Source organism: Falco biarmicus, chromosome Z (assembly GCF_023638135.1).
Source record: "Falco biarmicus isolate bFalBia1 chromosome Z, bFalBia1.pri, whole genome shotgun sequence".
Taxonomy (NCBI): domain Eukaryota; kingdom Metazoa; phylum Chordata; class Aves; order Falconiformes; family Falconidae; genus Falco; species Falco biarmicus.
This window is the reverse complement of record NC_079311.1, coordinates 45,135,878-45,160,753: the sequence shown is the minus strand read 5'-3', so window position 1 is coordinate 45,160,753 and position 24,876 is coordinate 45,135,878. Positions and strand designations below refer to the sequence as shown.

The window sequence follows — 24,876 nt, the reverse complement described above, 5'->3', positions numbered from 1 at the left end:
AGCTGCAATAGCACAACCATATTAATCTGACAGGCTCAGCAGAACAACAAAAGTGTGAAGGCAGCATAGAAGTGCAGGCTCTCCTGAAGACTAGTGCTTAGTGTTTAATTAAAACACAAATAGTATGTTCAACAATTACACAGCACATATAAATAGAAGGAAGTGTGCAGGATATGGAGCATACTGTGGGTATTTGTCTCTGCAGCACAGTAGGAATGTATGCTGTGGCTGAACAAATGGAGCTGTGCTCCACCTGCAGCGGCTAGGAGTAAAGAAAAAGATGAAGATGGCTTATGAGTTCTGTGAAGTGATTTCTTAAAATTAAGTAAGTTATATCAAGCTGCCATATGTGTCAAAAAGAAGTCTGGGTTATACAAAATGGCAGGTAAAGTACCCTGAGCAGTTCTGTCAATAGCATCTGTATCCTATGACCAATTTCACTAACATTGGTTTCCTTTGTGTAAATGTGCCATCAAATACAGATTACTGGTATTTCTAGCATTCAGAATTGCCCTACCGGGGCCCTGATGCTATTTCTACTTGAAACAGTGGTAACACTTCTGTTTACTTTGCTGATAGGAGTATCACTTACAACGACACTAAATGCTGCTCTTCCAAAAATAGACAGTGAAAACAAATGCTACTGCAAAACCTGGCTGTTTGAGAACCTAACTGTATGTATGTGAGTGTATGCAATGGTCCAGGAGGTGAAACTTTTGAAGTGAGTTGCTAAAGTTGCTGCCTTTTTATTCATGTTTCTTTTTTTCCATTGGAACTCTGAGTAATCCTTTTCCCATATTTTATCTACACTGGAAAAGTAAGTGTCAGGATAGAGCTCCAAAATCCTGTGAGTTATAGTAGAAACACAGTAGGAATAGGGTTGAAATGGGTCTAAGCACTCAAAGGATGAAAGGTTTCAAGTGCTTTAATAGTAAAGCAATTGTCATACTACCTGTGTTCACGCTGAGTGGTCCATTCACTGTTTTCCTTCCTCTGTCAACTCAAAATTTTTATTTTTCTGGTAGTACTTTATCAGATAAAACTTACTATTAACCATGCATTTCTACAGAATATTTGGCTTCAGTGAAATGCTATATGATTGGCCCCAGCAATCAGACTCAGAAACGTAGCAGAGCAATTACTAACGTGGAAAAATTATCTCCCAAATAGTTTAAAATGAAGAGGGGATCCTTTATCTGGGAACCTTTGGAATGGATTAATGGTCTTTCATGATACATATTTTTAAATGGTAAATCATTTAAACCTATTTGTTTGAAAGAATTACTGCTATTATTAAAAAGGTGTCAAAGGTTTTTGTCCATCTGAAATTGTAATCCATAGGTTTTATTGTTTTGGTTTTTTTAATAAATAGCTCTGTGGCTATAGGACCTCTACATACTGTCTCAGTCTCCTTTCAGATCTTTTTCTCTAGGCTTGCTTTCAGTCCAGTGACTTTCTGTAGATTCTTAATTTACAACAAACTCTACACAATTCCCTCAAATGAAAACATCTCTCTTCTCATCATTTTTTAAACCTGTCTGCTATATGTCTGCTCTGAGAAGCACAGGTAAACTACAAAAGTCATGAATACTGCTTGAGCTAGACATTTTTTTCCAAATAGTAGGGTAGGTATGATATTTGTATGAAAATATTTAAATTCAAGCCATTTCAATATAATATAACTTGTCTCAAGTGAAGAAAGGTTTTTAACTTTTTTGACATAGTAGACATTAAGAATCAGAGAAATAAGAGGCATTTTACTCTCAACAAATCTTTTAAAAACACCACAAGATCCCATAATGCAGGATGTAAGCAAACATTTGCAAACTGGCTAGCATATAACACATCTCCAACTGTGTGTTTATCTACTTCTCATGCCACTATCAATACAAAAGACGTACTACATGTGTATAGCTAATAAACCCCCCTGTAACTGCAAGAAATATATGAGGGTTTAATCTTAAAACCCTGGTCCAAAATAAAGCTGTCCCTGGCCTACTGGAAACATATGTGATCTACTTTACTTCTCATTTTGCTCAAAGGGAAGACGCTGCCCTTTTAATAAAATTAAAATTTTCCATCGACAATAATTACTCAGCAGTCTACCAGTTTTAATTGAAATCAGGGCTTTATTTGTGATGCCTTATGTTGTCTGACAAGCACTTTCATGAGTCAAGAAAAAGACGAGGACATATAATAAAACATGCCTGGTGTCAGATTTAAATTTATCCTGCCAACAGTGCCACATCAGTATTTCTAGATGGTAAGACATATATGTACTACTTTTTATGTGCAAGCATAGTATTTCCAATTCTATTTTTCTTTTGATGTCATGTTGCTTTTAATTGCTTATGAGTGATTTACCAAATTTAAAATTAAATGCAAATTCTGAAATCTGGTGCAAATTATATGAAGTATAAAGAAAGTACATATAATGTGAAGCATGTACTTCATCAGTTCTTGTAAGCAACTAGAAGATCTGCCAATATGCCAAATATATTGGAAAAACCTGTTTTGTCCTGCTATTTTATATTACAATTCCTTTTAGCATATTTTCTGCTAACCATGCATTATGTGCTGTTTTTTTAAATTCATGCAATCTGCTTCAAATATCCCAACAGAATAACAAATAGAGCTTTTAAATAGTTACTGTTTCTCCTGATTTTCATAACTGTTTCCTTAGATAATTTCAAAACAGGTTCCTATCAGCCCAGATAACCCTTCAAATATTTCTGTTGATTAAAATAAATCATGAAAACACTGCAATAAGCCCATCTGGTAAAAATCAAAGAATTTCAGCTAACAAAGATGGTAGTTCACAAGAAAGGATCTCCGTATTGCCAAGAAATTTCTTGACACTATAGAAGATTACCAGATCTTTATTCCTCCAAAACTATTCAGACCAATGAAAGCTGTAAGAACCTGGCCAATATATCTAACCTCTACAGAAGTAGCCTGTATTCATTAAAAAAAAGAAAAAAAGTCTAATTTTCAAACTCTCACTTCTTGATTCTGAAACAAAAAGCATTATCAATAATGATGATAACAATACTGTTAAATTATCAAACTATGAAAATAAAACCAGAAATATGGAAAGCATCAGTCTAAATGTCAAAGCTTATACTGAATTGTATCAATGAAGTGCACAGTAATTGTCAAAATATGGTATTTTTAAATTCCTGGCACATCTGCATACAGGAAATAAACCTTTATTTTGCATACATTTTAGAATTGCTGTAAATACACAAAAAGTAGAAACTTCGAAGCAAATCTATGTGAAACCCATTTTAAACAACCATTTGCAGACACTACCACAAAGTTCATGCAAAACCTGTAACAACTTCAATATATGCTTAGAAGAAAGTACTGCCCATTATGACAGAAAAAAGTCACACTGTTCTCCATTTATGAAGAACCTCACTGGTTCAATTTATTAATCACAACACCTTTCTGGGTAGTACTTCCAAAACAACATCCCCAAAGACTTTGCAACACAAATCTATGTCTTCTACAGAAAAATGCTTGCCTTGAGACAGCAATCCTGAGTATCTGATAAAATCTACATGTACATGCCCTATGGTGCTTTCTCCTCCTGCATTATCTCTCAATTTCATCCAGTATAATAAAGTACTGCAAAAAGAGAATACAATGCAGCTTGAAAAATCAGGCCTGCTGAGGCTAGCGACTGAACATAATTCAGGTAATGCAAATGTTAGGATGCATGTCATTGTAGTTGAGGACATTTATGATGAGTCATTTAAAGTAATTAAATGTTAATTGTGGTGTAGTCATGTCCCTAGTCCCAGGGAAATTCCAAGAGCAGTGAAGCGCAGTTATTAAAACCAGCAAAATTCTTGATTTTAATGAGGATTTTTTTTCATGGGATGATGAAAAGGAGCTAAAGTTTTGTTATTTAAAATTAAAGTTCTTAATAACTACCATAAAAATTGACACAGTCTCATGCAAAATAGTTGTGTCCTAGGAATTAAATGAGTCTCAGTGGTTTAACTAATGCATCTAGTACAGCTTCTTTGTCACAGTGACATTACAAGACAAGGATTGCAAGTTAGCTGCAATAGGGTAATATGGTCAGAGATAATAATGCTTAAGGAACTTAAGGACTTCTGATGTTACATTTAAAAATAACATTTGAAATAGGAATAATTACATTCATGTATTATTAGTTCAAATATTGTAGTCATAAATCTGATTTAGAAACATACTTTCATGTTGTATGCAACATAACAACATATATCCACCTGTCAAATGTCTGATAGTACAGGAAATGGCTGTAGGTGAAGCAGAAAGCACAAGGTACTTGGATTTCTAAGTATAGGAGATCTGCCAGTGCAAACAAATATTGTTCCTACTCTTGCAGCTGAGATGCCTATCCACCTAAAATCCTCTGCACAGGTATTCTCCTACTTGTATGCGCTTACAGTAAAACAGAGACAAAGCATGGATGTAATATACTTGGGGTTAATTAGCATCCTTGGTGTCACAGATGAAGTCATTAATTTCTCTGGTTTTGCCATACCGCATTTCTTAAATTAAGGCAGGAACTTTCTACTTTGTGTTCTATTTCTATTAACCATTCACATACTGGGCCAGACTTCTCTAGTTACTTAGTCACCAAAAAATACATATTTGATCCTTCTGTTGTGAGCAACTGATAATTCCTGCCAGCAGACATCAGCAAAAGAGAGCATTTCACAACTAGCAAGGTAAAAGCCACAGCTTACACTACTGGGATCTGCTGAATAAAACTTGGAAGATCAGACTCTTGGTGAAAGTGTTCAGAAGCCATAATTTCTTTGATGATGACAGGAAGAATATAATTACTCTGTAGTTTTTTCCTGGCACTGCAAGAACTGGCTCTAAAATTAAGCTAAAATGTTTTATTGATAAGCAGACCTTGGAGATTTTATTGCATACCATGATCAGATGGAAAATTCAGGAATGATTTTGCCTCTGATTTTCTAACAGTTTATGCAGTTTAGGTGCAGTACGATGGACTTACTAAGATTACTACAGGTTTCAGCAGTTACTACACTGCTGTGTGTATAATTGTAGTACTTTGGGTCTTACACATATTTCACCTTGTCCTGAGGAAAAGATTGTGAAATAGAGAAAACATCATTTCACCATGATTCAGCTGATTCTGAAGGAGACTCAAAACTATGTGGCTCTGAAAGATTTAGAAATAAGGCATGCTGTAATGTGTGATTATACTGAAGTTATGAATGCATTCTAAAATAGTTCATAAATTATGACATCCCCACCAAATGACAGAATTCTGGTTTACGAGACACACTAAACGAGGTTCATAGTCCATCCCATTTTATTCACTGCCCTTTATGCTTCTTTGAGCCACAGCCATTTTGAAAGCACCATCTATGACATGAAAGAAACAAGGATAGGAATTTTCCTATTTATCAACATGAAAATACATGCAATCATGCCAGTATGCCTAAAGTTATATGACTTCATTAGACTAGACCTTGGAAATCAGAAGTTTCTGAGGAGAATAAAAACAAGCAGAAATATCTTTTATGCTTTTTTCTATGAGCAAATTTACTTCCCTGAACTCCAATATGTAACTGAGAAGGCTGCCTGTGACTGTCCTGTAGCAGAGGACAGTCCCTGTATGTAGGACAAGGCCTCAAGGACAAGAGTCCAAGTACTGGTAGCCTGATGAATAGAGACATGTTAGACTTGTAGGGCACAAGCCCTGGGAGCAAAGGAACAAGCTAACAGCAGACCCCTGAGCCGTCACAGTTGAGGAGGCAACCAGACGGACAGAGAAACAAGTAGCCAGATAAGGGAACGGATGGCGCCAATATGTAATTAAGAAAGCCGCGTAGAAAGAAACTCGCTAACCTTGGAATAAAAATTATTGCTAGGTCAAGATAAACTAGTAAGTACCTATTGTTCTAACAGTGTGCCTTAAATATTAACCAATCAGTGTTTTTTACGCTTAAGATTTAACCAATCAGTGTGTAATATGTAGAAGGTAGAAACATATATAATTGTAAGAAAATCACTAATAGATGGACACTTGCTTGCATCAAGCTGCGTCCCGTCTCTTCATTCGCCGCACCTGTACCCTGAAGATGACCTGCCACCCTCACAGACCTATGAGATGTTGAGTCACTTCAGTAGAAATCTGAGCAGTGTTCACACAGAGGCCAGCAGTAAGCTGACCCGGAATCTTCCTTTGGTGCAGAGAAGACTGTGGCATCCCAAGCTCAGCTTGAAGATCCGCTATGTGCAGGGAGCCCAGAAACCCAGCTGCTAACACTCAGTCAGATGTTAAAGAGTTTTGTTATGGTATACCTTAAAAAAGGTATCAGGACCCTTGATTATAAACTTGGGAAAAGCACAGAGATCACGAGTGGATTTCAATGGGAACTGCAGGAACACACAGATTACTACTAGTTCAAGTGCCAAAATCGACATCAGGGTGGCTGTGACTGTGTCAAGTACGTAGATTGAGTTCTCAAATTTCATGGAAATCCCAGGGAGAAATTTTGGTTCATGTGACTGGACAGATGCTCTGCAGATACTCCATTGTTTGGTGTACCCTGTTCCTTGCTTCTCAGCTACTGCTCCAGCTGGGCTTGAAGTCACACTGCACCTGCTTGTGCTAGTGAGCTGTGTGATAAGAAGAGGGATGAAGGAAAAAGAAGGACTGAACCCCATGCCTGCAGATGTTATGTAAGTCACAAGCAGAAATCATGTCCTTATCCGTGGTCACCTACACTAAGCCTAGCAGTCCATCAACAGTAAGTAGTTCTCAGGTGGAGAGCTTCAAGCCTAGCTAACTGCTGTGGAAGATTCACCTATATTTTGTGCAGTACAAAGATGGAAGAGGACATTTTTTTTTTTTTTGTGGCAAAATGAAAGTTGTATCCTTCTAATCAATACCTATGCTACTTAACATAGGACACTTCTGTTCTCCTGACTTATAAATGCCTTCTGCAGAATACTTGAATATGAATAAGAAGCTTTACCTATAGCCTAAGCAGCTGCAGACTTACAAAAGAAAGTTAATTTGGAAAACTGATGGGTAGAAGAGAATCCTGAGAATGCCTGCTGACAAGGCCTGACTTTGGAAGAGTAAGCAGACAGAAGTAAATGTAAATGGATTTAACAACTAGCTTTTCCACAACTAAATAGGAAAATGCCCTTTCTCGAACACCCTGTCACAGAGGTGCCGCAATTACCGCTGAGGGGCCAGCTGTGCTCGGCGGCGGGTCTGTTGGGGCTGGCTGGACTGGCCATGCCCAGCACAGGGCACCCCGTGTCTCCTCTTGCAGGGGCAGCCCCTCTCTGCCCCTGAACTCACCACACAAACCCAACACTGCAAGCTGCAAAAACCTCAGGGGTTTGCCTACCCATGAAGTATTTTAACTTAATTTCAAACCTAATTGCTGCAGTTCCAGTAGCAAGCTGGATGATAATTATATTCTTCCTGCCATCATCAAAGAAATGCATTTCAGCTGTTTGGCAAAGCAAGCACCCTGTGAGCGCAGGAGGCCTCGGCACTGCCAGTCACTCAGGGCAAATGTGACCCAGATCTTTCAGCTTGATTCAGCAGCTCCTCGAGCCAGAAAACATGACAGCATGAACGCCAAGCTCTTTGGAGAAGTATCTTAAGTTCAACTTGGCTTAGTCACTAAGCTAATAATACCAGTTCTGCCACTTTCAAATAGCTGAGAGGTGTAGTAATTTCTACACTCGCCGAGCCTGGTGAAAACACTTATTCAAAACATCGTTATGTCTACTACGCTTAAAACTCCTCGGACAAGATAACCGCTATCTTAAAAACAAACAAAAGTCCTCTGCCCGTCTGAAAACCTCGTGTTCGCCTCGGAATTCGTACGAGACGGCCCCGGCAACGGTGGGAGGCACGCAAAGAGCCCGCGCCCCTCCCGCCCCGCGTGCGCAGCCGCACCAGGCAGCCACACGGCGCCTGCGCGCAGGGACGCGGCCCATGGCGCATGCGCACAGCGCGGCGTTGGGGGCGCCGCGTTTGGACAGCCGGCGGGAGGAGGGCGGGGCGGAGGCGGCGGGGTGGCCGGGGCCCGCCCCCTCGGGCCGCGCCGCGGGGCGGGGCGCCGCAGCGTGCGTGTGGGGGGCGGGGCGGGGCCGCGGCCAGGCAGGGTCGGAAGACGGAGCCGGGGGCGCGGCGGCGCTGTTACAGCCGCTGTCCCCGCTGCCGGGGCGGCGACGGGGCAGGATGGTGTTTGAGTCGCTGGTCGTGGACGTCCTGAACCGTTTTCTCGGTGACTACGTGGTGAACCTGGACAGCTCCCAGCTGAAGCTGGGCATCTGGGGAGGTACGGGGCTGCCGCGCCGCGGGGGGCCGCGCCGCCCGGCCCAGCCGGTCTGCCTGCCCGCCCGCACGCCGCCCTCAGCACCCCGCGGCGCTTCCCGCCCTGCCGGGCCCGGGGCCGCCCTGCGGCCCGCGCGAAGGGGGCGGCCGGGGCGCTGTCCCTCCGGCCCGGGTCGGGCCGCGCCCGCCGCCGCGCTGGGCTGCCTGCCCGCAGCTCTGCCGCCGCTCCGCCTGCTGGGCAGCCCGGCAGCTTAAAAATAGTCGTGAGGGCGGGAGGGCTGGGGAGGCGGCGTCCGCGGGGGGCGTGGAGCAGCCGGCTGCGGCAGCGGGGGCGGCGGGGCGGGAGGCGTCCGCGGGGCCGGGAGGAGCCGCAAAGCGAGGGACAGATAAAACCCGGCCAGAGTGCTTCAGGTGCGCGAATGCCTGGTGGGGCTTTACGTTTTCTTCTGGAGCTGATGATGCTGTCTTGCCCTGGCTGGGGGCGCCCCTCGGCTGGGCGCTTGCGGGTGTCGGGACCCGCGCGGTCCGTTTGCGGAGGGCTGGGCGGGCCGCGCCGGCGCCTGGCCCGAGGCGGGCGGGCTGGAACCCTACCCCGAAATCGGGAGCGGGGTCTCGATAGCGTTGAAGTTGCCGGCAGTGTGCGGAGGAAGTTAGCAGCCTCCCTGCAAACAGCAGTGACATGCCGTTTCTTTTTCGTAGCCTGGAATAACTTGTCATTTTTAAAGTTAAAGGACGAGGAATAGAAACGGTCTTAGGCGTTTGCAAAGGCTGTGACCAACTGTGCTAGGCGGGGTAGGTAATGGTCAGTGTCAGTTCTGAAGTGTGCTGTGTGAACGTGCCCTGTTGAGATCTCTTTAGTAACGTATGCACAAGAAGGTGGTGACGAAGGTCTCTTTCCGGTATGTCTGGGCAAAGCGAGGCAGCAGCAGAAGAGTAAGACACGTGCAATTAACAGATAGGTGTGCAGTGACAACTCCTGGCTCAGTTTTGCGTATGCATTCCGGATTTCTGCAGCATCAGCAAAAGAAAAAAAGAGATGCAGGTTTTTCTGATGTGTGCATTCGTGTGTCTGCAAGTGTGGTGCAGTCTCGAGGTATTCCCTACCTATAATTCCATTCTTGGGTACTCACATTTATGAATCAGATTTTGGAAGCTTCTCCTGGAGTTTTTTGTTTTGCATCTTGGACGTTTTTCTTTCGTGATTCTGTTTTCTGAAATGGCGTCCTTATTTGATTCATCTCTGCAGTAGTTTTCCTTCAGTTAGACAAGGCGTTTGTAGGATCCTTGCAAAGTTCACTCTCTTGTGTGAAGCCCTAACACTGCAACAGCACGTGTAAGTGCTGAAGAGAAAGAGTAGTCCTTGATCTGTAGAAGGCTCAATATAGCATATTTATTACAGATTTTATGTGTGCAGCTTATGTGAAAAGATTGATTTTAGCGTGTCTGTCAGCAGAAGTATGTCAAACTAATTGTTTGTTTTGTGTCCTTAACAAGTTCTTCAGTTATCATAGTTTCTTCTTTCTGTTCAGGGAAGCCAAGGAAAATATTTAAAGTAAAATAGGGAAAATTCTGTAAATGTTTTGGCCAATGTTTATACATTACAGAAAGGTAAAAACTTGTTTTTTCCAGCTCTGTAGATTGCTGAGGGTTACTCTTGGCAGCTTACGCTTCTGTGAGGCAAAACTCTTACCAGGTTAGGTGCACATTAGAGCTCTCACTTTTAAAAAAAAAAACCTGAATTTTTTTTTACTTCTGAATGACTGAGTACTCAAGTGAGTTGGTTTTTTTTTTTGATGCTGTATGGAACAAGTTATGACCTGATCGTTTATAGCTAGCCTATTTAAATTAAGACTGGTAACCTATTAGTAGATTGTGGATATATGTGTAAAAACTTTGTGTAGTTTCAGCTTCTGTAAATTTGGGAGCTTTGTTAATGACTTTTAATGAACATGGCTAACATTCTCATTATGCAAAACCGAAATGAGAATTCAGCATGCCATTGAAGGTCTCCAGATTCAATCTGTAGTAAAGTTTTGATGATTTGGCTCCAAACAACATACATGAACACAGTAGTAACTGCAAAAATGTGTTAAAATGTTGTTGCCCTGCCTGCCGCTTAAGAAAATCCACAGATTGAAGGGTAAAAATGCAGATTGTCTCAACACTAAAGAAAAATGCGATGGCTGAAAAACATACTCATGGCTGAAAGTTGCAAGAACTGAATGACCTGAAATACAAAAGGCAGTGCATAAAGGAGAATGTAGGACAATCTGTACACGTGAGAAAGGTAATTTGAACATGTAAGACTACTATTGAAATGGCCAGGGCTTAGGAAAGAATGTAACTGGGAAGGAAATTTTATTCCTTTAAAACTCCGTAGTGTAAAGCAGAACAGAAAGCTACTGTGTTAGGCAGCCATCAAGGAAAGATATTGGATGGCTAATGCTAGGAAGAATGGTGTTTTAAATCTCTTCCTGTTCCGGTCTTCACTTTAAAAGATATTTCCAATGAGCTGCGTTAACAAATATGTAAGTACTAGGCTTAGATAAACAGGTAAGAGAAGTATTTAGGTAAGTTAGATGTCTTTGAGTGCTGTAGACCTAACAAAGTTGTATTTCAGTACCTGAAGAAATGCCTGAAGCAATGTGAGGTGTTGACAGTTGTTTCTGAGAAGTGCCACTGAGATTTCCAAACAGTATGAGAGACTGAACAGTTTGACCAGAGTCCATGTGGCAACTATTTTCTTTTGAGTGGGTCTAAATAACTTTTAATTCATTGTCTTGGTCAGACCCTCAGTACAGCCCTTTAAAATACTTAATTCTCTGTTGACTCTGCACATTTACTTGTTAGACAGTCTCAAGCATAACTTATTTAACACAAATTAATTGGCTAGCTGATGTCTCTTACTGGGGCAGCTACATTTGTAGAGATGATACAGGCAGGTAATTGACAAAAGTTTCTCAGCACACAAGCACTTTTAACTTTTTTTTCCATCTAACCTATTTTATAATAGAAGATGACTACTTTTGCATGCCTTGCCTTGTTTAGGTATAGCAGATGCAGCAGCACCCCCACCCCCCCACCCCCCCCCTTAACATATTAGTAATTTGAATTGACTGAGGGGTGAAGTTTCTGCTGCCTGTCATGACCTATTTCACAATAGATGTCAATAGAAGAGGTATTTGGCAGCATCGGATCCTCAGAGACTTACAGTTTGCCTCTAGAAAACATGCTTAAACAGGAGTAATTAACAGCACAAACACAAGTGGGAAATGACTGGCAAAAGCAGCAGTTTCTATAAAAGTGATCAAAGGTGGTCACAAGCTGGCAGTGCTGTTGCTAAAAACCATAAATTCTGTTAAAATATGTAAGGAGGAGTATTGGATACTGGTCAGATACCAGCTGAGATATTTTCATTCATCTCAGCTGCCTTCCCGGTGCCCACCTCCCTTCCCTCCATACTTATTTACAGAGATGTGATTAATACACAGGTTAAATCTGCAGGATTTTTATGTGGTTTAATTTTCTTCCCCCTCTTTAGCTTCTGTTGACATCCTTAACACAATTTCATTTAGGCCTCTTTGGTGAAATGACTTACTGAGTGTTTTCTTACTTTCTAGCTCTCTTCTTGCAAGCTTTCTTGGTAGTAGATACTGGTTCATGCATTCAAATTCATGAAGTGATTTTGAGTATCTAAACCTAAAACTATAAACCTGTTCTAGAATTTTGACAAATGTTTGATTTTGATGAATCATTTACGATGTCCAGAGATCTATAAAACTAAGAATTTGCTTTGTAATATAGCTGAAATAAAACCTAGACTGTGCTATAAGTATTTATAAATGTTCTGGCTTTTATTGTTGTTTTTTGGCTGTTAGCCTGCAAGTTTCAACGTAGATATTTATACAACTCCAGTTACTTGTATATACTATATATAATCATGGTTGCTTAGTTGGGCAATTCTTAACCCATCAGATGGGGTTTTATCTGGATGCATTGCTGTTGTCAAAACAAAACATCCAATTGCCTGCAGCAGTGGGGGAAAACAACAACCCCAAAACCCCAACAGAACCAAACAACCAATTTTTGATGTATTTTGAAATTCTTGCAATTAAAAGCCATCGGCAGTGCTCCAAGATGGTACAATTCAGTAGCTGTGTTATGATCTGTAACAGGCCTTTTGTTCCCTGATTTTTCTGCTTCTGTTTGTAAGGTCTTCCCCCACCCCAGTAGAACAGTCAGGATACAGTGCAATTGCACTTGGAGTGCAAGCGAAGCAGCTGAGTGTGATAGAGACTAAATGTTGGCAATGAAAGAGAATGTTGACATGGTCAGCTACTGCATTTCGAATCTTGAGTGTTAAAATTGGTTGCCAGCTGAGGTGTGGCAACTTTGAACATTCCTGCAAGTAAACAGAACTATTTGCGATCTCTCTCTTGCAGTCTCTCTCAAGTGTAGGAAGAAGAAAGGCTGCATAAATATATAAAACATAAGGGCTTAACATTCACTATGGTCAGACTCTCAGTCAAGGTTTTCGTAAGTAAACTGGTATTTTAGTGAATGTGTTCCAGTAATTTTATGCTAAAATTGAGATAATTGAAGTTTTACTGATTTCTAGCTCTTCTAATGATTTTCACTGAAACCTTTAAACTTACTAATTGTAAAATCATAAGTATAGGAAAAATGTTAAAGAATTTTTTACCCCACTTCCCAATATTTCATGTAGAATTGTCAAAGCCTGCTTGTTTGAAACAGTATCAATCCTGTGTTCATTCTCTGCCACTATGATGTGCTCAGATAAAACGAGCTGTAGGCCTCTATTACAAAATACTGTTTGAAAGTGCTTGAGATAATAATCCGTGCTTACTTCGCAGTACTTTTTCAGAAGCATTACGCTTGCCAAATTATTGCAGTTTAAGTTACTGTGCCTAACCTGAAATGTGGCATGAGCCAAAACCTTGATAAATGAGAGGTAATGTCAATAATGGAAGTAAAGAAACTAAACTCAACTTGAGCTGTTCCATGTGTCATGTAGTCTTAGAGTTTGCCTATGAACGTTTTTACCATTAGTGGTGTCTTGGAGAAGCAAAAGCTTTTTTTTTTGTGTGTGTCACATAATGGAGCTTTTTCTAATGAGTGTTAAAATGGTCTGTGCAGGGTCAGCTTTATCAGGGAAAAAAATCAGAGTAGAATCGAACCCAATGATATATAAAAAAATATCACCTGGTTATTACCTACGAAGACTATGTAGACTAGTTGTAGTTACAGACCACTTCTGGGAATGCTTTCTTTGAACCTTTTTTTTTTTTTTATTTTCCTTTTCTAATGCTCCTGTCAATATGTGTATATTATAAAGCTTAGAATCAGAACGACCAGCTCTCAAAAGGCATCCTTCTGCATGTACTATTTCTCTGGAGAGTCTGGTGGCACATGTCAGATGTGTAGACTTTTACTGGAAACCGATAATAGATCATTATAATGCATAAATTAAATCTTTAAAGACTGTAAGTATTTTGCAAGTACAAGATGGATGGATTAGTTTACCTGATCACTTCTTCCACAGTGGTTCAATAACTTGAGCCAACTGTTTTAATGAATACATTTTTGAGATCAGGGTTCTGTTTCCCAAAATCAGCAGTACTTTGAACAGTAGTCTAATGCCATTAGCACTATCTAGTTGCAAGAATATTTCTTGCAGTTGAAGCTTCTGTCTCCCCATATGTTTGGCCATTTCTAACTTGTGTCCCCAAAAGGAAAACATTACTGGGTCAATCAAATCTTCATTTGCAGTCTCAAGTTGTATTCTTTTCCAGGCCTGTAATCTCCTTCTGGTTTCCTGAATCTCATTTATGTCCCTAATCAGCTATATCAAGTGTCTGTTCTATGTGCATGTATTAACACTACAAGTAATTCAGAGGTAACTGTTGCAGGTGTTCCATCCTTCTAGAATTTGCAGAAGACATTGCTTCAGACGATGTGCATGTTTTTAAGTTATGAGTTTCCTGGCCCCTTCCAGTGTTCCTTTGTGTCTGATGCAAGTGTCTGATGGCAAGTATGCTGTAAAAATGGATCTTGCAATTCAAATTTTCTGTGTTTACAGGGTACTGAATTTATTGTTTTAAGACATTTTAAAATTAGATTTACTGAAATCTTCCTGTGAACTTCTATAAGCCTATAAATATAACTTGCAAATCTTAAGATCTTTTGAAGGCTAAAAATTCACTCAAAATTTAATGTTGCTGGATTTCCAACAAGCACAGGAAGCAGATGGTTGAGGAAAAAGAAGCAAACTTCTAATTTCAGAGTGGCTCCTTACAAAACGTGACAGTAATTTCCAACACTTTGAGGAATCTTAGGTTCTTTTCCATGGACACGCAAGCTCCATGAGAAAAATCTAAGATATAATTTTGTAGCATGAATGAACAATGTGCTCTTAATCATATTTCATGGATATTTGGGGTGTAGGTTTTGGGTATCTTTCACAGCAGAGAGTTGAAGAACCACAGGTCAGGGACCACTTACTCAGACTTCAGGATGTTTAGTGTGCATCACAATTACTTTGCTCATTGTAGTTTTACTTACTGACTACTTTGCTTTTAGGAGCTGTAGCACTGAAGAATCTTGAAATAAAAGAAAATGCACTGGTAAGTTACTGAAAATAAAAATAAAATGCTAGCAGAAATGATTCTTGAATGATGTTTTGGGTTGTACATGATTTTTTTGGTTCTTATTTTAAAATACACTATCATTTAAATGAAAATTTGCTGGTTTTTTCTCTGAACTTGTGTGCTAGTCTAATTAATTTGCGATTAAATTTAAAGGTGAATTTGTATGCTGGTCTTATTTAGTATTTTCTCCTCAAAACCAAAACTCAGCATTACTGAAAGAATATGTTTAGGTCAAAAGCAATACTGAAAGACCTTTGTTTTTTCTATAGCTCATGAAGCTAGAAACTTGCTCTTGGGAATGTATTTAGCCTAGCATGGCTTAACAGTCTAAATCAGTAACCAGATGCTTGCTTATTCCATTATATTGAACGGGGTTTTTTCAGTGGTTGAAAGCTAGATTTGTTGTTAAGGTTATCATTATCTTTTTCCTATATGGGAATATTTCACGAGTTGCTAAAATGAGCTTAAATCTTCTAAAATACTTTCTTTCAGAGTCAGCTGGATGTGCCATTCAAAGTTAAAGCAGGACATATTGGTAAGTTACATTTTATCAGACACCCATGCAGGAGTTAAACATACTGCTTTTCCTTGCAAGTGGCTCTAGGCATCCTGAGCAAGTAATCTTCCTAGTTTCCTTGATTTGCATACTTTGTACAGTCTGAAGTTTGTCTCCTAAAAAAAACCTGTTTGAAGCTCCTTTTCTTGAGTTCAGATGGTAAAGTTAAAATATACTAGAGCATTGTCTAATCACTTCAATGTGAATGAGAAGAGAACCTAACACAACAAAGATGAGCACATGAGCAGGACTGGATCTCATCCCCTGTCTTAGCAAGACTCCATGTTATTTTGCCTTCCACTTCCCTTCCTATCCTGCTTCCCTGTTTTTGTTACTATGAAAAGTTTTTTCATTGCAAGTTGATTGTCTTTTAAGTTAGTGGATTCTTAAAGCAAAGTCTAAAGCCATTATGTTTTGCTTAGATCTACCCTGAAAGTATATATATTTTTCCTGTGAATGACTTAATAGTTTATTAAGACTGGCGCTTCTGTGAAGAATGAGATACACTGTAATCTCAGGATCCTCATGTTCACAAGACATACACACTACTTTTAAGACTGTCTTCCATAGAAGAAGAAAAGTGTGTATTTCAAAAATTCTGGTTTTGTGGGTATTTAGCTGACTGATCACATGTGAGCAGCCCATGCTTTTCTTGTTTATGAGGGTGCTGTAGTGGATTTACAAGGAGGGAGAGGTTGATATTAGGAAGAAGGCATATAATTCAAGGGGGTAAGGAGAAGCCCTGTAGACTTAATAGTTCTGCTTGCCTCATGTTCATTTATGTGCTGTGTGAAACAAACAACCCAAAGAACATGTGCCTCAGATGCACTATTTTTTCTGTTCAGTGTAACAATTGTTGAGAGATTTTGTGGTTGATGTTGATTGTATTTCTGATGTTTGGGGTTTTTTTCTCCCAGTCAGCTATTTAACTGTATACCTCAACCTTTTTCTTTTGTGTTTGTAGGTCAACTTAACCTACAGATTCCATGGCAAAACCTTTATACTCAACCTGTTGAGGCAGTTCTTGATGGAGTTTATTTGCTTATTGTGCCCACAGCCAGTAAGTTAATGTGGAGAAAAAAGTGAATATAGACTGGTGGTATTTCAGAAGTACCCAGAATGGGTTGATACTGTTTTTGGGAGCTTTATTTTTAGTAAATACTCCTAGCATGTACATAGTTAGATGATTGGAATGGGGTGTCTTTCAGCAGTTTACATTTAGTCACCTAATTTTTTTCTGTTCCATAACTATTAACAAAATGTGAAAATTACTGCTTTTGAAACAGCATCTTCCAAAAATGTGTAAGGTTTTTTGTATCATACCTTTTTATATTGTTTATTTAGGCATAAAATATGATTCTGAAAAAGAAGCCAGGCAGCTCTTGGAAGCAAGACAAAGGGAATTGCAAAGAATAGAGGAAGCAAAGCAGAAAATAGCTGACCAAGGTAGGAGTCAGAAAAGCTAATGAAAGTGATGTTACTTATTTTAATCAAGAAAGATGTTGCAATTGTCACTTTAAGTGTTTTAGATTCCTGTTTTCCTCTTGATACTTAAACCTAATAGTTACAGATTTAGCATCAATATTGCAGAGCAGGCATCCTGAAAATAAGAAGGTTCAAGCACTGACATGATCTGATATAAACAAGGCTTTTGAAATATTGCTTGTTTGGGTCATGCGTTGGGGGATGTTGTTTCCTCTTCTTTCATAAGAAGCAATTTAACTTTGTTTCCAGTAGCAAACAATTTTTATGGTTAGACTTTTTAAAAGATCCTGTTTAATATGTTCTTTGATACATGTTAAGTCTTAACATGTTAAATTCAACTTCTGGTACTTTCAAGAAATATGTATTGGCTACCGTGAGTATCAGTAGGTGCAAGTCATACTTCTGAACATCTTGATCCTTAATGAAGCAGTCAATAAAGTTGAAGTCACCTAGTCTAAGTATAGAAATGTTATAGATTATACTGAAAGGACATGTTTTTATAAGACTAGAGTACAATGTAATAGAAAGTTTAAATATCTATAGTACAATCTTCATTATGTTACTGTTTTCTCAAGTATAGTTTTAAAAATACTTCAATGCAAACAAAATATTAAATTATTTTCCTTTAACTTAGATAAAGTAAAAGAAGAGAAACAAGACACTTTTGTAGAAAAACTAGTCACTCAGGTCATCAAAAATCTTCAGGTGAAAATTTCCAACATCCATATTCGCTATGAAGATGATGTAAGTACTTCTGTATATCTCAGCATAACAGATAGTGCACTGTAACATGAAATTAGGAACCTGTCTGATTTCTTTTCTCCTAGTTGCTTTCCATGTCAAGAGATTACTAGTAAAGTTTTGGAAGTTTCATAGTCTTAAAAAAAAGTAAAATAAAAAAAAATAGTAATGAAAATGGGTAAAAATCTTGTATCAAAGCATGAAGATGTTTATAAGCATATGATTGGGTACAAAGAAGATACAGTTGTCAGATCTTTGCTATATATAAATATAATGTTGGCTGTTTACTTTGGAATCTAAATTTAGATCGTAAGATAATCATTTTTTGACATTTCCCCCCTACTCTATCAGATCACAAATCGGAATAACCCCTTGTCATTTGGGATTTCTCTTCAGAATCTAAGTTTGCAGGTAATTTTATTTTTCATTTAAAAAGCAAGTTGATGTATATTGATAGGTTAAGTTATCTTTTTGTGTATTACTGTGCTGTCTGGTAACATGCTGTTTAGTGAGTGTACCTGTAAGTATGAGCAATGCACAATGGTAACTACTTGGTTTATCAAATCCAGCATAAATATTGTGGTGGCATGCCATTGAAGATAAAGTGCTACCATTAAAACAGACCTTCGGAGGAAATTTTTGTTCTTCTGCCTGTTGCACTTCATGGTTGACAGATACTAGGCTATGCTGGATTTGGGCTGTTCAGAATCTATGAATATTTTATGGAAACTGCCATGAGCCCTAAGAAAGGAAGTTTGCACTTGACACTGGGGAGGCAGGAGGAGGACAGGGAAGAGGATGACATCTTGTTTAAAACTAGAGCTCACTTCTTTGATCTGCATGCTCCACTTTAAAGTGCTGATAGTATCATCATAGACTGTATACATCTTTTTTTTTCCTGGAAGAATACCTAGTAGTAGCAATATGCAGATTCTGCTAATTTGCTCTGATTCAGTAGTTTTGTAACTGGTAATTTTATAGACATTTTATAGAAAATATGTATAAGTAAATGTTACTTTTTTCAATGAAATAGCTGTCGTATGAATACTTGTTCCTAGCACACTGAACTGAAAGGTTTTTGCTAGCCCATTCCCCTGAACAATTTTGCTTAGTGAACAGAGGCTTTGGTATTTTTACTGATGCGCTCTTGAAATGGTTATTAGCATTGAAAAAGGTATAATAGCATATGCTGTTTCTGTTGGGCTCAAACTAAAATGCTACTTCCAGAATTATGAAAGAATTCTAGTCTTTTGTTTATCTCTTTCCAAAAAGCCTGCCTAGAAATAATACTGGTGTAAAGGAAAACAGTTTGCAATAGTGAAAACAGAATTTTAAAGAATCTTCTGCTTCTTGTGTGCAGCCTGCCAGTCACTGCGCATGCATGTGTTATTGTTGGGGGGAAGTAGCCTTACTGATTTTCTATGTCATGGCTTAATCATATTAAATCAGAAGGTGGCATCCCAGTATTTTCAGTGGGGTCAATTATGATGCTATTCCTCTCTTTTCCTGTTTTGTTTCAATGATGATAAAATGTTGGTGTATTATAGATACTGGAATGATTTTCTTTATTTCTCATTTCAGACCTCAGATAAGAATTGGAATCCATGTTTACATGATGAAACTGCCAAGTTGTTCTACAAGGTACAGTATACACGATATGCTAAAGAAAGAATTGTTAATAAATTAAGCTGAATTAGAGTTCCTGCCACAAAGTGGGGTCAAGAAAACGTGTAACCATATAGGCTTTAAAATAAAAGGATGTGTAGTCCAAAAAGAACATTCTGAATATTATTCATCCAGACTTTGTGAAATCCAAGTTATTAATCTAAAAGCTGTAGATATAAATATATATGTTCTGTTGCATTTTCAGCTTGTACGACTGGATAACCTTTTTGCTTACTGGAATGTGAAATCAGAGATGTTCTACCATCGTGGTTGTGATGAGTCGTTGGTAAGTTGTAGAAGAATGGCTGCAGAAGCATGGCCTTAGAATCTCTGAAGATCTGCACGGTCCAGGCCTGGTATTAGAATAGGCCTGTAATCAGAATTGCACTGAAGTTGCTGTGCTGAAGATAACAAGAAAGGTAGCCTTGAGCTATTCGTGAATCCTGAGACCAAGTAATTATGTCGTGCCAAGAGGCCGTGGCTGTAACAAGCTACAGCTGCTGGGAAAGCAGGTGCAGGGCCAAGAAGGATAGGGACCTGTATGGGAATATAGGGAGTAACAAACTACAAGGCTGAAGCACAGCAACACAACTAGCTACATGGATAGAATGCTTACTTTAGTCATGATAATTAGGGGTGTGAGAACCGCGCGCATTTAGAGACTACTAACCAATTATATTTCTGCTTTACGAATATGCATGTGTATCGGTTCTATATAAGTAGTGTTAGAAACTAATAAAGTTGAGCAAGATGCATAACTCGTATTGAGTGTCTTCTTGACTCTGGCGAACCCTTCTTCCAACAGTAAGTAAAGCATGAGATAATGTACCTAGTATTCCAGTTAATAGATTGAAGCGTAGAGCATGCTTCACATTCAGTTCTGCTTCCATTTATGTCACTGTCCTGGAGAAATGTCTTGTTACTAACAGCTTTTTTAGGAAAAAAATAGTAAATGTTAAGATTTGTATGGGATGAAAGTAAAATACTTATTTGATAAACTTTAAAGTCCTTTACCAGTTACAAAATTACACACAATATAAAGTCATCTTACTATTCAGTGATTTTTATTAGCTAAAAATAGAAGCCTTATTCTGTTTAAAACATAGATGAATATTTTTAATTTTATTGTATGTCAGAGGGATTATCTGAAACCTGTACTAAAATGCTAACTTTTTAAATATTAGAATTTTAGAATGAAATTTAAATGTGACTTATGTTTAACTCCATTGTGTATATAGGTTAACTTAAAACACGGAGTTGCCAGCCACAATGTGATTCCAGAAGGTTATGATTTTGGTAAGTGGTATTGTATTGGGATTTGTAATATGCATGTATACTTCTAAATTTTAATGCTTCTCAGAGGCTGCTGCTTTGGCTGTTATTCAAAAATCTTAACGAGTGCAGTTTAGTTCTTCTGTAGCAATAACTTCTCTCTCTTGACAGTGAATACTGTACCATATCTGTAGCCTTAAAAAGACTTTCATTAAAAAAAGTCTTGAGTCATGTATCATTCTAATGGAATGTCATACATAAATCTTCATTGTTCACATCAATTGATATAGTTCCTTATTTTAAGAAGTTTAGCAATAGTATGTGCATCCTGTAAGTTTTGTGAATCGGACTGATTTGAGTAATAGCTTGATGTTTTTGATGTCAGCTGCCTTGTGTGAAGTGTATCTTTTTTCATTAGAGGTGGAAACAGTAATCACACAATTTGAAAACACCATTTTGATATTTTTTTTTTTTTAGCATTGCCATATTGCAGGTTTTATTGCTCTGGGTGGTACTTTAGTTTGAAAGTTATATTGGCTCTACTCAGACATGGCGATGGTTTACTTTTCATTGTACAGAAGATACATGAGTTTTATTTCTCATGTGCATTTACTTGGTTGTTTAGTAAATGTTTATAAGGCAGAATGGCCTTTGAAGTGGCTTGTTTTCTAGGAAGCAAGTCCTCAGCTCACTATAGCCAGGTTTACAAAGGGCATTGTTAATTTTATGGATTTTTCTTGCTGCCTTTGCTTGGAAGAGGAAGCTTTTTGTGTCTCTGACTGCCAGAGGACTATTTGATAATTTTTTCTGCTTTCTTATCTTTTTCAGTTGCTAGCTTTAAACTTACTTTCTTGTAAGAGTCAAACATCGTCAGTTGTCTAAGTCTTTACATAGAAGTTAAAAATACTTGTATGCAAAATTGCAGGATTCTGGATTTATACTCTTAAAAAGCAGTACCTTCAGAGATGCAGTGTTTGAAGAATTAAATCATGCTGATATTCTGTGGTAAATGAAAATTTTGGCTTTTTTAGAGCAACTCTTTTTAGATTGAGACATTGATAGAAAGGTAGTAAGCACAAAGTCTGCTTCTGTCATTTGGTCTAAATGCAAACATAATACTTACACATAGGAAGGACAAAAAATGAAATTTAGGAAACTAAATACAGGGAGAAGATGAATATGCTGCCACATAAAATGTGTAGATAAAAGTAAAATAAGGTTCAGAAGAAATACAGGGCTTAAAATGAAATGAAGGTAAATTGATGTAAGCATGGTTTCATCTTGCAAAAATACCCGTTTCCCCTTTATATGAACCTTTTGGTGAATTTAGAATATTTGGTATGTAGATAGTCTATCAGTATGGCTGTTGAAATCAAAGGAATTTTATATGATAAAATACAATATACACAAATTCTTATTGTTGGATCAACTGCTGAAACAGAAGGAAAAACATGGCATTGAATGCCTGGTATTGCCAAGTTGTGGAACTATTAAAACATTTCTGCTCTGAATATTTTTCTTGTGATGTGCTTTGCTTTATGTAGGATCCATATTATTTTTTCCATGCTTACTTGGGCTTGGATTTAGAAATGTGGAATGTTTGGTTTTCTCCACTGTTGTGAGTATAATTCATCAAACAGTGTAAAACGTCAGTAACATTAAACAAAAAAATTCTTATGGAATAAGAATTATAGTGAAATAAGCGCTATGTTTGAAACTGACTTGTCCTAGCCAAAAAAAAAAAATAATCCTAAAGCAGATAGATTTAAATTAGATATAAGGAAGAAATCCTTTACTGTGAGGGTGGTGGGGCACTGGCACAGGTTGCCCAGAGAAGTTGGATGCCCCATCCGTGGAAGTGCTCAAGGCCAGGTTGGATGGGGATTTGAACAACCTGGTCTAATGGAAGGTGTCCCTGCTTGTGGCAGGGTGGCTGGAACTAGATGATCTTTAAGGTCCCTTCCAACCCAAACGATTCTGTGATTCTTTAAAACACCTGCCATGTAATACTGCATACAGAAAAATTTGTGAAAAGGTTCCAGAAATATTTGTTCCACAAATGCTGCCAGGATAAAACTGGAAATGGAGTAGAGATTAGATTATATTTTAAGCTATGTTGATGAAGTCTTTGTGTTTTGAATTCTAACATTTTAAAATGAACCATCTGGATAACAAGAGCTGATAAAATAAAATATTATGTATAATTTATGACAGTCTTAAATTATTTAATTGCACTTCTTGTATAATTTCCTGTTTTTTAGTATTCCGCCCAATTTCAGCTAGAGCCAAACTCCTTATGAATCCTCGATCTGATGTGGACTTTTCATCACCGAAAATGGACTTAGATGTAAATTTACAGGATATAACTGTTGAATTCAATAAGCCACAGGTATAATCTTTTTTTATAAAGTTATATGTAATGTGGTAAAAGAGTTAGTTTGCAAGAATAATAAGAAAAGCAGACTGAAATTTTATAATAAACTTACAGGATCAATTAACTTCTTCATTTTGTTTTTCTTTATAAATTTCTTTTTGAAGAGGAGCTTGATTCACATTGTTATTGGACAATAATGCTCGGTTTGATTTATTTTTTTTTTTTTTTTTTAGTACTTCAGTGTTATGGAGCTTCTTGAGTCTATTGATATGATGACTCGAAATCTGCCATATAGGAAGTACAGACCTGATGTTCCATTGCATAACAATGCAAAGACATGGTAGGCCACCTCAGACTTGGAAAATAATTTGTTAGTTATTAATTTGAAATAATTACTGAAGGATTGTTTCTTACTTAAGGAGGTTAGAACTAACTTTCTTCTGAAACAGTCTTTTTTTATTTTTTTCCCTTAATCTAGGAGTTTTTAATTTTTTAAGCTTAAAACCCCCCATTAGTAGGGACCTCAAACCAGAGGTGAGGACATAATATTTGAAAGCCTGCATTTTGCTGTCTTGAAGACCATTATCAGAAACTTGTCTGATACTATTTTAATATGCTAACTCTGTTTTAGTGAAGGCTACCCCATTATATTAGATACTATTACAGGAACATAGCTATTATAAAAAAATGGGCAAACCTTTTCAATACAGATAGCAGATTTGATTTCTTATGAATGTGTTTTATTATTCACACATATGTATCCATATATTTGTGGGCACTTTCTGTACAAAATTACTTTCTAGTTTTAAGTAGTAGCAACATGTCAACCTTGTATGCAAAAAAATTAAAATCCTTATGTTCCTCTACTGATCAGAAGTGTAATATTAGACAAGGAATCTAATTTTTTCACAACCTGAAGTTGTATTTAGTGGGAGTCTGCATAGCTGTAGTTGTCTTTTCAATATACCAAATGAGATGTAAGCTATACTTAATTTGTCTTTGTTTTTAGGTGGAAGTATGTTATTTATGGCATTCTTGAGGTAAATGTTCAACCTAAGCTCCGAGTGTGGTCATGGGAACATATTCGGTACCATAGGAAACAAGTGAAGAACTATAAAGAGATGTATAAAACAAAGATAACATCAAAAAAACCTAATGAAGAAATCTTAAAGTTGTTGGAGGTTAGCCATTTTCTGTTTGAAGGCTTAAATATTGTTCATTTTGATATTTGCTTAAAAAATGTTTACATGTTCCTAAGTCAGTACTGAGGTTAAAATAATTGATAATGGCCAGACTTGCAACTTCATTAGTATCTTTCTCTGTGAGTATTATTAACAAAGAGACTAGATAATTTTTTTCACCTCGAGCAAATTAACTTGGGTTGCAATGAAAGAGTTGTTTACTGTGATTCCCTGTAAAACTGAGCTGTGAAATCTAATCAAAAGAAATTGTCAAAAAATAATTTCTCATCTCCTTTCTAGGAATTTGAAAAGGCCTTGGATATTTTTAACATCACTCTAGCAAGGCAACAAGCAGAAGTTGAGGTAAAATTTCATCATTTAAGTGACTTGAACTGTAACATGAGGTTGTGGAGATTTTAGGCAGATGCATTTGAATTATAGTGATTGAATTGTGCATCACACAGTCTTTCTGTTTTCCTGGTATTTCATGTTTGTTCTTATAAGGCATTGTTAGTTTCAGCCTTTAATTAAGCAAATATTAAATAGCTTCATATACTGCTTCTTCAGAATAACTGATCTGGGATAAATTTCTTTCC

At 37.9% G+C, this 24,876-nt stretch overlaps 1 protein-coding gene across 3 annotated transcripts in view; it reads left to right on the top strand.

The window, feature by feature from the left end:
• Positions 1 to 8,157: 8,157 nt before the first annotated feature.
• Positions 8,158 to 24,876, top strand: part of VPS13A (vacuolar protein sorting 13 homolog A) — a 112,554-nt gene continuing 95,835 nt past the window's right edge. For all 3 annotated transcript variants that reach the window (XM_056324034.1, XM_056324036.1, XM_056324035.1), the window contains exons 1-14: positions 8,158 to 8,342; positions 14,939 to 14,982; positions 15,499 to 15,541; positions 16,527 to 16,622; positions 16,907 to 17,008; positions 17,682 to 17,791; positions 18,140 to 18,199; positions 19,370 to 19,429; positions 19,659 to 19,739; positions 20,692 to 20,749; positions 22,987 to 23,114; positions 23,333 to 23,439; positions 24,109 to 24,280; positions 24,581 to 24,643. In XM_056324034.1, coding sequence (XP_056180009.1) covers positions 8,243 to 8,342; positions 14,939 to 14,982; positions 15,499 to 15,541; positions 16,527 to 16,622; positions 16,907 to 17,008; positions 17,682 to 17,791; positions 18,140 to 18,199; positions 19,370 to 19,429; positions 19,659 to 19,739; positions 20,692 to 20,749; positions 22,987 to 23,114; positions 23,333 to 23,439; positions 24,109 to 24,280; positions 24,581 to 24,643 — 1,224 coding nt within the window. In that variant the 5' untranslated portion in view covers positions 8,158 to 8,242. The remainder of the gene's footprint in view (positions 8,343 to 14,938; positions 14,983 to 15,498; positions 15,542 to 16,526; positions 16,623 to 16,906; positions 17,009 to 17,681; positions 17,792 to 18,139; positions 18,200 to 19,369; positions 19,430 to 19,658; positions 19,740 to 20,691; positions 20,750 to 22,986; positions 23,115 to 23,332; positions 23,440 to 24,108; positions 24,281 to 24,580; positions 24,644 to 24,876) is intronic.